The 16,028-nt window shown below is 39.8% G+C and overlaps 1 protein-coding gene across 1 annotated transcript in view; it reads right to left on the bottom strand.

Annotated features, from left to right (window-relative positions):
- Positions 1-2,052: 2,052 nt before the first annotated feature.
- Positions 2,053-16,028, bottom strand: part of arhgap19 (Rho GTPase activating protein 19) — a 35,655-nt gene continuing 21,679 nt past the window's right edge. Inside the window, exons 3-11 of the mRNA XM_060916913.1 lie at positions 11,318-11,398; positions 10,746-10,955; positions 8,679-8,905; positions 8,521-8,607; positions 8,301-8,366; positions 7,757-7,927; positions 5,591-5,680; positions 5,400-5,483; positions 2,053-4,413 (exon numbers count right to left, since the gene is read on the bottom strand). Coding sequence (XP_060772896.1) covers positions 4,360-4,413; positions 5,400-5,483; positions 5,591-5,680; positions 7,757-7,927; positions 8,301-8,366; positions 8,521-8,607; positions 8,679-8,905; positions 10,746-10,955; positions 11,318-11,398 — 1,070 coding nt within the window. The 3' untranslated portion in view covers positions 2,053-4,359. The remainder of the gene's footprint in view (positions 4,414-5,399; positions 5,484-5,590; positions 5,681-7,756; positions 7,928-8,300; positions 8,367-8,520; positions 8,608-8,678; positions 8,906-10,745; positions 10,956-11,317; positions 11,399-16,028) is intronic.

Here is a 16,028-nt window from a genome sequence, read left to right as displayed (position 1 = left end):
CCTAACAAGAAAAAAAAAAAAAAATCGATCAATGTAAAGGTGCTGCAATGTGGCCCGACACAAAGCATTACTGTTACCACCCTTGAAGTGGAACGTTTTCTTTGGGCACCACATTCCAAAGTGTTACCTCTTTATCATCACAAACAAATCAGTCAAAAAAAAAGTAAACAATATTAGCTGGCTTTTTTTTGTGGAATATCAGATATATTCCATTCAGTTAGCATGATACTGAACAAGTCGAAGACAAGTAGATGAATGGAATATATCTGATATATCACGAAAAAAGACAATTATTCATACATATACATTCAATGGAACAATTATAGGGGCGGCACGGTGGTGTAGTGGTTAGCACTGTTGCCTCACAGCAAGAAGGTTCTGGGTTTGAGCCCAGCGGCTGGCGAGGGCCTTTCTGTGTGGAGTTTGCATGTTCTCCATGTCTGTGTGGGTTTCCTCCGGGTGCTCCGTTTTCCCCCACAGTCCAAAGACATGCAGGTTAGGCTAATTGGTGGTGCTAAATTGACCGTAGGTGTGAGTGTGAATGGTTGTTTGTCTGTGTGTCAGCCCTATGATGATCTGGCGACTTGTCCAGGGTGTACCCTGCCTCTCGCCCATAGTCAGCTGGGATAGGCTCCAGCTTGCCCGCAACCCTGTAGGACAGGATAAGCGACTACAGATAATGGATGGAACAATTATAGATTTTACAGAAAGTTAGGAACGGGGGATGTGTGTGTGTGAGACTTAGTAATATTGAATGCTGATTCTGATCAAATGTAATTCAATGCTCCATCAATTCAATGTACAAAGTCAAAGTTGTAACAATAAAAATGGTACAAGTCCAAAAAGCCTGAACAACAACCCAACTTATATACAAGCTATAAGTCCATCACTTTTCCTCACCTCCAAGTAGAACTTTGACAGTATTTCTGCTATTGCTCTCTTTTCCGGTTTTGTGATGTCCATTGGTCTGTTTTTCTCTTGTAAATATGCGTGAAGAATATCCAGTGAAGTTTTGGTAGCCTTTCTAGTGTTCAGCTCTTCAAATCTTCCGCTTTTAATGAAGCAAACCTCACAGCCATATTTGTTTACAAATTGTCAGTCACACAGAAGTTTTATGTCTCTGATGTGTCTCTTTTCCAGTTTTTTTTTTATATATCTGTTGGTATGTTTTTCTCTTGTAAATATGCATGAAGAATATCTAATGGAGTTTTGGTAGCCTTGCAGGTGTTCAGCACGTCTTTAGTTTTAGCTCACAGTGGGAGAGAGGTGGGGTGCACCCTGGACAGGTCACCAAGCTATTGCACGGAGACATCACGCTCACACCTAAATCGGATAGTTGACTTAATCCAATAGCCAGTTGACCAATGCCTTTGGACTGTGGGAGGAAACTGACAGGCAGAGGAAGAACATGCAAACTCCATACAGAAAAGCCACAGCCGGCCATGAGGTTTGAACCCAGAACCTTCTTGCCGTTAGGCAACATTTCTAACGACTTCCCCATCTTCTCCTTTTTAATTCCCTGACTCAAAGCTAAATTGTAAAGGTCTCCATCCTCCAGAACACTTGCCACCACTGGAGCCTCTTTCCATAGATGTGAAGGGTTTCACCACACCAATGTTTACAGCTACATTTTTTTTTCAATGTTAAGCAGAGCATCCTTATGAACAAGTCGTTACTACAGAAACATCATTTCAACTGCAGCTCTATTGTCAGAGCAACTGATAAAGAAAATTCATGAACAGATCCTGACCAATCAGATGACAATTCAACACCATTGTAGAAATTATATTAATAATTTACATATTAGCAGTTTATGAACTGTGTGACAGAGTGGTGCTGTGGGTCCTTGTTTCGATCCTGAGCTCAGGATCCTGCGTGTAGAAATTTTCTTCCCATGTCACACCGATTTCCTCAGAGGTTCTCCGCTTTCCTCCCATCACCCCAAAAAACAAGCCAGTTGGACTTTAAATTGCTCAGAAAGTGTGAATGTGTGTGTGACTGATACTGGTATGAGTGAATGATAAACAGGACAAAAAGAGGGATTTTAATACTTTTGATTTAATGTCAAAAGCTGAAAGCACTGTACAATACAGCTATGACTTTAAACCGATATAGGATAACATTGATCCACATACATAGGCTGAAACACCATGCTAGTTTTAATAACAACTGGCAAAGCTGGAGGTAATGTGAACAATGCAAGATCACCTTGTTAAAAAAAAAAAAAAAAAAAAAGGCACAAATCCATTGAGATGCAACATGAAACAAAGCACATTCACATATAAAAATATAAGAAATAACTTAAAAGCGATCTCAAATTAAGCAGTGGTTAAATCCTTAAAGGAAAAAAAAACAGACAGTAGTTTAAGAGAATCAAAAGTTCACAATACAAGACTGTCAAGAAACATCTGAAATAAGAACTACATTTAAAAAAAAAAAAGTTCTGGCTCATGCTTATTCACATTTAAAACGTCAGCGGAGAAAATATAGTACCAGTCAAAAGTTTGGACACACTTTCACAGTAATGAGTAAGTGTCCCCCCCCCAAACTTTTGGCTGATACTGTACATCAATCAGCCATAAAATTAAACACACTGCCTGGTAAAGGGAACTGCATTGATCATCAAATTAAATCGATTCTCTTATTACAATGGCACCTGTCAAGGGGTGGGATATATTAGACATCAGGAGAACAGTCAGTTCTTGAAGTTGATGTGTTGGAAGCAGGAAAAATGGGCAAGCTTAAGGATGACTGACTTTGACAAGGGCCACACTGTGATGGCTAGATGACTGGGTCTGAGCATCTCTAAAACGGCACATCTTGTGGGGCGTTCCTGGTCTGCAGGGGTTAGTACCTACCAAAAATGGTCCAAGGAAGGACAACCAGTGAAACGGCGACAGGGTCATGGGCGTCGAAGGCTCATTGATTGGCATGGGGCACGAAGGCTAGCCTATATGCTCCAATCCCACAGAAGAACTACTGTAGCACAAACTGCTGAAAAAGTTAATGCTGGCTAAAGCATTAAGTTGTCAGCATTAACTTTTTCAGCAGTTTGTGCTACAGTCGGATTGGATCATATGGGCTTGCCTTCGTGCCCCAATGCCAATCAGTGAGCTTTTGACACCCAGTCATCACAACATGGCCCTCGTCAAAGTTGCTCAGATCCTTACGCTTGCCCATCTTTCCTGCTTCCAACACACCAACTTCAAGAACTGACTTCACTTGCTGCCTAATATATCCCACCCATTGACAGGTGCCATTAACACTGATGATCTCATTACATTCACTTCAACTGTCAGTGATTTTAATTTTATGGCTGATCGGTGTATACAGATATCATAAATGTGTCCAAACTGAAAAAGTCAAGAGTCCATTTTGCTGTTGAAATCTATACCAAAATCACTCAATGATAAAGACAAGTGGGCTTTTTAAATGACGGCCTTTGTAAACAGCTACCTTGGATGTATATCCTTGTTCCATAAAGCTGAGGTTGGGGTACTTTTATATACAGTGTGCTTCGGAAGGAGCCATCAGGAAACCCCAGTGTCAATTTTTCATAGCATAAAAATATTTTAAAACCGGGGGGGTTTAAAAAAAAAAAAAAACTACAAGCCTCTAAATAAGTTGAATATCAGTAAGCGTAAACGAGAACACATTCTGATCACAGAGATACAGAAACAAATCACCATTCATGTTCCTTTTTCCTCCCCAAAGTACATTTTTCAGTATCAGACTTTAAAAACTCTCTCGCATATCAAACAGTTCATTGTAACAGCTCTGTGTTGCCTCCAAGATTCAAACGAAGAGCACAATTACATCCCAAACTCTGTATATCCATACTAAGTAGTATGTCAAAATAGGATGCAACCACTATTTAGTATGGTAATGTGTTATTTTTGATGTACTGGATATGGAGGCATGCTAGATTCACATACCTGCAATATAGTACCCTGGACACTCTGGCTGTATATTCAAATCCAGTGGAGGCCAAATTACACAACTCCAAAGTAATTTAAAGTAAAGAACAGAAACTCTCGCAATACATGCTACATACTTGACCTTCCTGAACACACATTCCATTCCTGACCTTTCTGAGTAGATGCTACATGCTTGGGACAATTTTAACTTTTTTTTTTAATTTATTTTTTATAAATATCTTTCACAAACCGATGAATAATTCAGAAAATTTGAAACTGGTAAAAAACAACAACAAGTAATCCATTAGTTTGGAAATTCATCTTGCTTGCATAGTTAACAAGTTGGAGGTCACATTTGTTAATTGAGCCCAAATAAATACGACCTAAACTTGATCCTAAATTAATCGACACACACATACCAAAAAAAAAAAAAGAAAAAAAATCACAGGCTTAAACTCGAGTGCTGTGCTGGAGTCATTTTGATAGATGTAGAACCCTGAAAGAAGGTGTGATAAATAGGTGTGATAAACAGGTGTGATAAATTCATTGACAAAGCTGAAGGATATAGTTAACTAACAGTGATGGATACTAAACGACGTGAAACTGCTCTTGGATTAATACATCTTATTGACGCTCAACTAAATGCATAAACTGATGGTTCCAACCAAATCTAAAGTTGCAAAAAAAAAAATTGCTTCAATATTAATTAACACAATGCTTAGGTTTATTAGTCTTACTCAATGCATGAAAGGAGAACTGAAGGCCAAAATTTATCATCAAAATTCTCTCATTTTCTTAAATATAGGAATGCATTTCTGATAGCTATTTTGTCACTGCTATAGCGAGTTCTGAGTGTTTGAAATATGCTCCGTAATCTCAGTCCATATATCAAAGCAATGGCCGTAAACGAGATTCGTTGAGACCTGTGCGAGACATCGTAGGACGGAAGTAAAACATACAGCAGAAATCAAAGTGACCAACATCTGCCAACACTGTCAAAGACGCGCGCACCCTCTTTTGAACGCTGACGTAATCAAGCCGGAAGTTTCATTTGTTTTGATAGCAATCAGAAAAGTTTGAAAAATGTACGCAGTAATCGTCATTTAAACTCGTTTTTGTGCAATATTTCGTTTGGAGAACAGTTTCCAAAATGGCGGCACTGACACGTGGCTGACACTTCACGTTTCGAAGTCTCCCACAAGTCTCGTGAAGATCGCGCGGATAAGCGACGCCTGCCGTGGACCAAATGAACTAAATTCAACATGGCTAAAAACCGAATAGGCTGATAAATATAATATTTAATTGCAATTAGTTGCCAATACGAGTCATGATATAAGGTTACTAAAACCGAAAATGTAATTGAATAACGTGTTAAGAAATAAAGCAAGTTTCAAAATGACTTCAGTTCTCCTTTAAAGCATTTTAATTTAGTGCGTTGTGTAATGTACAGTGTTACCTGTAACACTATCAGTTGCGACTTACATTTTCCTTGTTCACCATCTCTGTGGTTTGGCTCATCCCAGATCCAGCTCGCTCATTCGTAACTTGAGTCCCCAAAACTTTTCTCTGTTTAAAGAAAATTATTTCTCGGTGAAATATTGATATAGCTGCCTTTTTAAGTACTCAAAGGTCCTGGGAATGGAATTAAATTTATTTAAGAAAGACAGACAGACCTTGATGAGGCCTCCGAATGACCGGGAGCGACCATGTTTTTGGTTTGAAGGTCTTGGGCTTTCACGTACCGGAGTACCCTGCTTGTTGAACTACAAAACATGAACGTTCATTCAGGATGATGTAGCAGTGGCCAATAACATTGTTTCAATAAAATCCTGGATTAATGATCGAAACCGACAGCAAAACACTTAAGACTTAAAGAAACTTTAGGTAAAGTTTAGCGATGCTCCAGCATGTTCCAGCCATGGAGTCTCAGGAGACGACACTTTGTAGCAGTAAATAGATTTTCCACCATGGGAAAGTCTTCAGGACCGAGGAGTTTTTGGTTTCTGGATTTCAACTTTGAGGTTGGAACAGTAACTCTGCTCTCTTGATTATTTTCCTTTAGTATAAATACGGAAGTGATTAGAGAAAACCGCGTGTGTTGACTGGTTGAGAAACTCGGACTATTTCCTAATAAATCCCCTCGAGTAGCCGCTGTTTTGCCGAGTCAATCACCGTCACCATAGGTGAGGAAGAAAGACAAATTATGAAAGAAAATGTTCCTAAAAGCACTAAAGATGCTACGAAGTTTGGGCTAAAACCGTTCAAAGGTAAGGTACAATTGTGATTTATTTTATCCATTTCAAAACAAAAAAGTATTTTATGACTCAGCATAGACAAGTGACAAGTCTGCACCGTGCCTTTATTACATTTGCACGCCGATTTTTTAAATAAAATCACCCGTGTATTTATACTAAAACAATTATCCACCTCAGGCTCAGCAAATATCAGTGAATAACTGTTAAATAACAACGTGCCCTGTCATGTTTTCTTACTACTACAGCAAACATGTTGAGGTGAGATGGTTAGGAGAGAATGTTTTGACAAATATATTCTTAAATTTCTAACAATGAACCAAGACAGTAATAAAATAATTCCAGTTTTGTGTTTTCCAGGTATCGAGAAGAAACAGATACTTTATGCTGGAAACACAACCATAAATTCTCTCTCTGAACATCCTCTACATAGTTACAGCTTATTTACAAATGTCTTTGCCTGAAAAATGTATAAAAGCTTACCACATAAAATGTCGATTAAATTTTATTTTTTTCAAAAGCGTTTATTAAATCCACAACAACAACTGCCCTTAGACCTCCATTATAAACAAATATCAAGTCAACAAGTGCTGTTCTCTCTTCAGTACACAAAAGCATGCTTGTACATGGTAAACACGCATCACATACAGTACACTACAGATGTGGGAGACGTGTGACGATTCAGTTTTTTCACGATTTTGACCTTCTGATTCGATTTGAATCATGATTCACTTTTTTTTTGTCCTATATTTTATAACTGACCCAAATCATTGTGAATATTCTGTTAACTATCAGCCTAGAAACGTAGGGCAATTTAAAAAAAAAAAAAAAAAAAAAAAAAAAAAAAAAGTCGTGTTGCCTTTGTAGTTTTTATTCAGACTCCAGTCACTCCGACTGTATGACAGTTCAGTCATTTTTGGCGCGTTTTAATTTTCAAACCGCAAAACAAACAAAAAAAGGCAATGAAAACTTCATGACTTTTTTTCTCAATCTTTTAAAACACAAAAATACAGGTCACTTTGTGTTAAAGTGAAAACCACCTCTTGAGACACAACATTCATTGTCCAGAGATTACAGAAGGCACCAAGATTGTAAGAAATGCCGCCAAACTGAGCTTTTAAAAGCCGGTGGCTTCAGGAATTCCGAGTCGTCCGCCATGTTGTTCACAAAGCAATGCGTGATCTCACGAGATTGCTATAGCAACCACAAACATGGCTGCGCCCATATACGGCTCCGGATACCGAATCGAATTTTTAAATATCAAAATTATGCCGTTTGTCGAAATTTATTGTCGAAAATTATGCATCTTGGGATGAAATTAGGTATTGTTCGTGAATCGTGATTCGTTAAATTTTAATCGATTTTTGAATCGCGGATTGAAATGGATCGACAGATCGGGGATTGGTTAATCATCACATCTCTAGCCATTAGGTTAGATGGAACACTAGAGTGCTCCTTTACTATCTGATGTAGTGGGGAATACTGTATGGTAGTGTCGTTTTGAAGACAATGCTGAAAAAAAAAAAAAAAACCTTCTCCAGAACAGATACACAAAGTTCAGTGCGAGTGTGGAAAGCAATGCGTTACCTGTCGAATGAGTTTCTTCTTCTTTGTCGATTCAGGCATGTTGCTGACATGCTGGAAAAGCTCACGCAGAGCATCCTGTGTGTGTTGCTGGCTACTGCTGCCATCCTCTTCACTGCTTCTCTTGGAGGCCAGGCCTCGAACACCAGCTCCAGTGCACAGCTCCAGGTCATCCTAAAGCAACATGTTTCAAGCCATTTAGATTCCGGTCACTTTCTTGACAGCGAGCCATTGTGTATTAAAAGATGCACGCGACAACTATGAGGTTGCTTCACAGATGGGGGTCAGTGCTTTACTACACTGGAATGAAAGACAAATGTAATTTATATGCAAATTTTTCCCCACATACATGAACATTCAAATATTGACTGAACCTTTTTCATTTGACCAGCTCAAGAACAAAAGTTCTAATTATGTTTGGGTATGAAGATGAAAAAGAAATTACCATCTTAAAAAAAAAAAAAAGTCGTCGGCGCAAGGCGTTAATGAGCCCTATGACATCAAACCAACACTGGAGAATTAAAGTGCATGCATGAATAATTATAACCTTTGATTGAGGAGTTTCTGAGCCAGCGAACAGCATCCGTGCGTGATCTTTGATGTACGTTGGTGCCTTGAAAAACACCGAATAAATAATTAAGATGCATGCTCATGAGCAACAAATTAGAGGACATATAGAAGGACTTCTAAAATGAACTGGCTTTGGGTAGCCATACCCCCAGAAACCTTCTCATGAAGACAAACTAATTAAGCTTCCAAGTTCTTACCCGGAACAGCTTCTGCGAGTGCTTAATAAGAAACGCAATGCCGGTGTTCAGCTTATTCAGATTGTCTTGCAGATCATTTGCAGTCACCTGCATACAAACAAATTTTGAGACGGCTGCAGCGCACAATAAGAAAATAAAACGCAGGGACTCAGACTTACATTTTTGGGCCAGATAATATGGGGGGCAAACATGAGCGCTAGGTTGAAGGCGGACATTTTGTTTTTGTCTTGATGCTTGGCGGTCTGATAGAGCAGGTCCAACAGCAGTTTGAGGAGGCTGCGGTTGGCGGAAGGCAGCAGCATGAAGAGAAGTTGCAGCGCTTCGAGCTGGCGCTCCTTGTTCGGCATGGACGTCTTGTTGCCTCTCTCGTCGAACAGCGTAATCTCTGCAGAACACAGGAAACACCTTTAATTCAAGCATAATACACTATGTTTTACTCATCTTGATCAGTTTCGCTTGTTTGTCCTGGAATTTCATTTTGTCCTTGATGGACAACCCCAATTCCAAAAAAAGCTGGGATACTGTAAACTGCAAATAAAAAACCAGAATGCAATAATTTGCTAGAGAGGACACAGACCATCCAGCTTGGCATCAATGCACAGTTCAAAAGCCAGCATCTGTGATGGTGCATTAGTGCACATGACATGGGTACTTTGGACATCTGGGAAGGCATCATTAAATGACACACACACACACACACACACACACACACACACACGTTTCAGAACAATATGCTGCCATCCAGACGAAATCTTTTTCAAGGAAGGCCTTCCTTCTTTCATCAAGACAATGCCAAACCGCTTGGCTTTGGAGTAAGAGTCCAGGTGCTAAACTGGCCTGCCTGCAGTCCAGACCTGTCTTCCATTTAAAACATCTGGTGCATTATGAAGCGCAAAATACAGTTGAACAACTGAAATTGGATATTAGGCAAGAATGGGACAACATTTCTCTTTCAAAACTACAGCTATTGGTCTCCTCAGTTCCCAAACGTTTACAGAGCGTTGTTAAAAGTAGAGGTGATCCAGCACAGTGGTAAACATGCCCCTGTCCCAACTTGTTTGAAACATGTTACTGACATCGAATTCAAAATGAGCAGTTATTTTAAAAAAAAAAAAATAATAATAATAATACTGTTTCAACATTTGTACTATTTTCAATGAAATCTAGGGTTTCCAAGATTTGCAAATTATTGCATTCGGTTTTTAATTTACAATTTACACAGCATCCCAACCTTTTTGGAATTGGGGTTGCACATTATTTAGGTATGAACTGACACGAGAACTTGATTAGGCAGCTATTGCAGTTCCTCATGCAGTTACGTTATTTGGTTAGAAAAACAGCACATTTTAAAATGAACTTAGGCCCCAGACGAAACTGAGGAGTATATGGGTTAAAAAAAAAAAAAAATAACCTTTGCGGCAGAGAAGAGCTGTACATAATGTGCCATTCATAAATAATGTCACCGAGGAATAGCACAATTTTCCTATTTCAGATTATAATATGCTAGAATTCTAGTTTATCACCACATCTCTATTCTCTAAAGCAGGGTTCGCAAAATTTTTGCGGCCAGGGGGCGCTTTAACGATCGGTGCTTTTGGACCAAACAGTTCCGAGAGGAACTACTACTGGGGGGGGGCTTGAGAACGACATACTTCCAATGGCTTTTCTTCCCCCATTTGCACCTGCACCACTCGTAAGAATGCTGAAGTAATGCAAGGCAGCTTGCTAGTGTGACATTATCAGGAAATGCTTTAAAAAAAAAAAAAAGATTTTTATACTTTGCTTAGATGTGTCAAAAGTCACGCTGCATTTCCTCTGTCGTATATACGCTCAGTAAAGCCTGGACTCGAGTCCGACTCATGCCCTAAATTTAAGGATTCGTGACTTGACTTGGACTTAAATTCTGGCTACTTATTTGAGCGATGGAGCATTTTATTCCTGAACTTTCCACCAACTAAGCACATTAGGTCCAAGTTGACATTATTTATAGGCCTAGTTGTTGAGGTTTGGAGTAAATCCAGTCACGAACCAAACAAGCTACAGGAACTCGATGATGATTATAAGAATGACGGCTGGATGGCATTTCCAGCACTGTAACAAAACTGAATAATCAGAGACTTCCGGAGGTCCCTGAATCCCACTTTGAGAACCATGGAAATTCCCAGTGCCCACAAATATCTGTCACCCCTCAGAGCCCTGAGGTAAACCATCCCGTAAGGGAGTACCGGCTATTTTGAGATGTGCATGATAATGGCGATGAGTCAGCAGAGGCTCAGGCAGCTCCCCCAGGAAGGCCTTTAGCAGTGTGGCCACGTCGTGCGGGTGGTAATCCCCTGTGTCCAGGTCGACATCTGCACCACTGTTGAGTATCTCCCTCAGCGCCTGCTGTCTGATGCTGTTTCCTGGCACCCGGAACAGGCCCTCCACATGCAGGTCTGACAGATAAAGGAAAGAGACAAGTACTTGAGAATAAATTATTCACTTGCCTTCCCATTCAGGCCTTGATTATTTTTTTTGTTGGCCATTTAAGGTGAAGAAATTCCCTCCGGTGATGCTGTCGCAGATTACTTTCAGAAAAACCGGACGCTGAAACACATTCAATTTTCACTTTATGAAGTATCAAAAGTGAGATTAGACAGAAACAAATCAGAAGACATGGATAAGTGTACTTTTTATCTATCATCACCTTATCAATCTGGCAACAAATGTGCACAGAAACATACTTTAAAAAATAATAATAGAAAAATAAATAAACTTGCTTTAGTGCAAGCTACGAGAAAACAGGACAACTTCTTACTTTTTCCAAGGTACTCTATAAGCTGGTAAATTTGAGCAATGCCCTCCTCAGTTAATGGTGCACCAAATATCACTCCTTTCTCTGGAAAAAAACAAAACAAAAAATATAGAAATGAATGTTAAAAATTGGTTTACAGCTAGAAGTCGCAAAAACACGACTAAAGCAATCAGTGATTTAAAAAAAACAAAACAAAACACCCTTTAGAATTAGACATGCAGAAATTAAACACATCAGAACTGCTGCCAACCTTTTATCATCGTGTTGTTAGTTTACACATGTAGCTGCTTTTGATGGACACTTCCTGTTCATTTCCAAAAAGATTTTTATATGTTTGTATGCCTTGCAAGTACCTTTTTTTTTTTTTTTTAAAGAATATGGATTTCCGCAATTTCTGACATTAAAATTAAAAGGATCTACCTGAGTTTATATATAAAAGCAGACAGAACCGGGACAATCCGAAGGTCACAAATTGTTAATTACCGATGTGTAAACGCTGCCCAGAGCTTAAGATCAATAAACCAATTTTCCTGACCCTTTCTGACATTTCAACACCTTATAATGCAATACAAACGTGTGCATTGATCTGTGTGTGTGCTTTAAAATTGTAGTTTGTTCCACAGAGAGAGCAGAGATTTTTTTTCCCCCCCAATATTGAGTTGCATCATTCAGTGTTCTAGTCGAGTCCGAGTCCAGTATCGAGTCCCCAGTGTTTGATTCTGAGAACAAGACTCCAACTGCACCAAATTGACGGTGGCTGTTACTGCCTTTATGTGAGAGCGTCTCTGCTGCTGTGTTGGACTAACGTTACTGCTCGACTGCCCCATTTTAGTGAATAGACTACAGATAAAAAGCTTGTTCATCGCTCAGCAAGCCCCGCCCACTATCAACAGAGCAATGAACATAGCGTGTCACTTCCTTCTCTGGGTGAAGTCTTGCCAAATGCCGATTGAAGTTTGAGGTTGTCCCCGTTGTCTCCTCGATAGTTCTTCTACATATGGAACACACAGCACTGCGTTTTTCCCACTGCACGAGAAGTCTGTATAAGCAAAGCGGACAATCCTAGGGGCTTCTCTCCAGGCATTTTCGCGCCATTAACATTAGTTTGTTCCTGAACATGACGTATGAACAGGTGAATGTGCATTCTCTTGCAAGAAATTAGTATAAACATTAATGTAGATATAAATATTTTATGGGTTGTTTTACAATCAGGGTACAAAGTTTGTGTCACAGGGGTCCAAAATTCAAATTGATTCAAACTGGTTCTTGTACCAGTTTTTAAGTGAAGGACAAGTTAAAGAACAGATTTCAGGTCATTTTTTGACGTGTGTGTATGGTAGTTTTGTGCAATCTGCTATAAGATGGGAGAAACAAATGAAGTGATTCTCGGAGAGGACTTTTTTTTGACAATTCAGAATCCACTACTTCCATAGTGCTTTTAAATATAAGGCTGTAAGCTTTGTGTTAGTTGTCTCTAATATTTATGTCCCAATATCTTGACCACATTTTAGGATGAAAATAATCATTTTAGATATGTTATTTTATATTGAAAAACTAGCTGTCTCAGAGAGGACATTTTTTTGACACAATTACATACTAATTTGATCAAAATAGTCTGAAAACTTACTGGCATTCAACATTAAAACTTAACTATGTTTCCAATGATATGGAACCAAATATGTGTTTTATGGTATAAAGAATGATTTAAGTGCATCCCTTTTGGAGCTACCTGTAGTCAAAAAAGCACTTTTTCTAAATGACACGAGTGATTTTGCTAAATATGACATATATTGCCATACATTCACCAAAAATAACGGTATCACCAAATTTTTTTTGCATGGTAAATAGAGCTCTCACAGGGCTACAATAAACAACCAAAGTTTATTTAGTCAAGCCTTTTGATATTGAAGATAAGTGTTAAATGTGATTTTTAGCTTACGTACCCTGATTGTAAAACAACCCTTATGCCAAATTATTATGGCATGTTACAAAAATAAAATAAAATAAAAAAATCCAAGTCCGAATGCAGTTAACGCACGAGTCCGAGTCATCAGTGCTCAAGTCCAAGTCAAGTCATGAGTCGGACTCGAGTCCTACAAGCCTGGCATCATTCTCTGGTTGTACTATTGTGAATAAATAATCGTGTACTGCAACAACAGTCCTGTGAACGGACACACGCTCACCAGCCACTTTAATAGCAACTCCTGTACACGTTCCTGCAATTATCTGTTCAGCAAATCATATTGCAGCAGCACAACGCATAAAAACCACGCAGATACAGGTCAAGAGCTTCGGTTAACATTCACAACAAACATCAGAATAGAGGAACCAGAACGTCAAGGACGGAGCAGCTCATCTGGCCTGCCATCAAAACAACCATGACTACCAAAACGTCAAACAGAACTGAAATGTGCCGACGTGAGAGAGGACCAAGCCGAAAGAAGTAGCAGTAGTAGTTGTTGAATTCAAATCTGAACATGGTAATTCATTTTCTATAATGGGTTTGCATCAGGCTGCATCGCACCGCTCACTGGGGAGTATTTTCAGCATGCCTTTATTGCGTTTTATTCCATACTGACACAATCGTTCGTTCTCGTCTACTAATAGTAGACCAGAATGTTGTTCAAAGGGTGCTGATGGTTAGTATAACAGCACTGGGACGTTTCACTGGATGACTCCACTTGTCCGTGTCTGCTACATAAAAAAAACCAAACAATTATAGCAATAGTTTGTTCCATTGAAACCTTTACTCCACTTCACTCTGTGCATTGCATAGCAACACTGTCCAGCTGAGTCTACTTTCGGAAGGATTTTCATTGCTGGAGCAAAATTAAAACAAAATATTTGACCATCTTGTGTCTGAAATGTCAATTACTTGATATTAAAATCACATTCACACAACCTTGCTGTGGTAAGTAAATTTCACATGAACTGCAAATATATATAATTAAAAAAAAAAAAACAACAACCCAGTGCAGGCAGGAAATGGCAGCTTGCCAAAAAACACACACACACTGGTGCCATCTGGTTGCAAATTTGAGGTCAAATGGCAATGGAGATACGAGACGAGCTGTACACAGTACCTGTCAAATCAGAGCTGTGCTGATACTCGGTAGAACAGCACTCCTGCTTATGTGACATCACTTAATTTTGATGCGGCTCATTTGAATACTAGATTCTGATTGGTCAGTGAAGACATTCGCTTTGTATCTGGGTCCTGCACAACTGCGCTCTATTGGCCAGAGGTGGACAAAGTCCCCAACTTCATTACTTAAATCAATCAGATCCCACTAGTTAAATGTTACTCCGATACAAGTGAAAGTTGTCCAGTCAAATTTTTACTTAAAAGGTCCCATGACATGAAATTTTCACTTTGAGATTTTTTAACATTAAAATGAGTTCCTCTGACCTTCTTAAGTCACCCCAGTGGCTAGAAATGTCATAATGTGTAAACCAAACTATGCCCACCCTTTGTCAACATTTGAGAATGGCGCGTCAAAATGGCGCGTTGATAGGCTCTTCCCTTTACTACGTCAGCAAGGAAGATGATCCCCACGCCCCCCCCTCTGGATTCCCACCCACTGTATGGATTGCCCACCCAGCTCAAAAGTTGCCACCATAGATACATCACTTCAATTTTGTAGCGAGGAGACCATAGAGGACACAACAACATAGCACCACCTAAGCGAGCGAAACATGGAAATTGCGCTGTACATGGATGTGACAACACAGAAAGGAGTCTGTTTTTACTGCCGACGGGAGAGCCCCTGAAGACGCAGTGGCTTAATTTTATTTACTCCAATAATACGCCGTCGAGTCTACCTAAGACGGTGTATGTTTGTCGGAAGCATTTTCCTGATGAAATGTTTCCACAACTTGGGACAGTACAGGGCAGGTTTTGCACATCAACTGTCACTGAAGCCTGGGTCCGTACCAAGCATCCCTGCCGCATCAGCCACAAACACCGAACAAGTAAGTGTATAACTGTTAAGTCGTTTTGCCGTGTTTTAAAATCGGTGCGTTAGCCATGCAATGGCTACATTAGCTGTGCAGCTAACCGCTTCCTGCAGTTAGCCAGGTACTCTGCGCTACAAAACCAGGGTCGGACTCCGGGTCAAAAGCGAAAGCTTGGACTGTTGCTTGACCTGCCATTGCTACTGTTCACACACAGGTAGCATGCCCGCAGCTTGGTCAAGCCCCTCCCCCCATGGCCCGCCCCCACCCTCTACCCTTCCCTGCCTCCATGCTTCTCATTAGCAAAACGACGCACTGGGAAAAGGGCTGAAATGGGGCTTTCTCCCAGGAGGCTATATCTACGTGCCGAGGGTTCATTTCGAGAAAGGCTGCGGATATAACATCCGGAAACCTCCATGAGCCTGTTTAAAGCATCAACAAACCACCATGCCATGGGTCCTTTAAGTACTGAAGTACTTGCTTTTAAAAATACTTGAGTCTTAAAAGTACATTTTCTGTCAATGCATCGTTGTATTATTGCCACAACACTTACAAAACCAAATGCCTCTGAAGCCACCGACTGGATTTACAAAATGAACGCATGCTATGCCATCATGGTGGTTTAACGTTAAGCTAGCTAGTCAGTGAAACTACACCCGACATGCTAGCAAACTCTTTTCAAATTCAAAATAATATTGGGTAGCTAATGCTACTAGAAGAAGAAGAAACCTTTATTCGTCACATGCACACTTCAAGCACA

The sequence above is a fragment of the Neoarius graeffei genome, chromosome 3, assembly GCF_027579695.1.
Source record: "Neoarius graeffei isolate fNeoGra1 chromosome 3, fNeoGra1.pri, whole genome shotgun sequence".
In the NCBI taxonomy this organism is placed as follows: domain Eukaryota; kingdom Metazoa; phylum Chordata; class Actinopteri; order Siluriformes; family Ariidae; genus Neoarius; species Neoarius graeffei.
The sequence above is the reverse complement of the archived record's forward strand: the minus strand, read 5'-3'. Positions and strand labels throughout refer to the sequence as shown.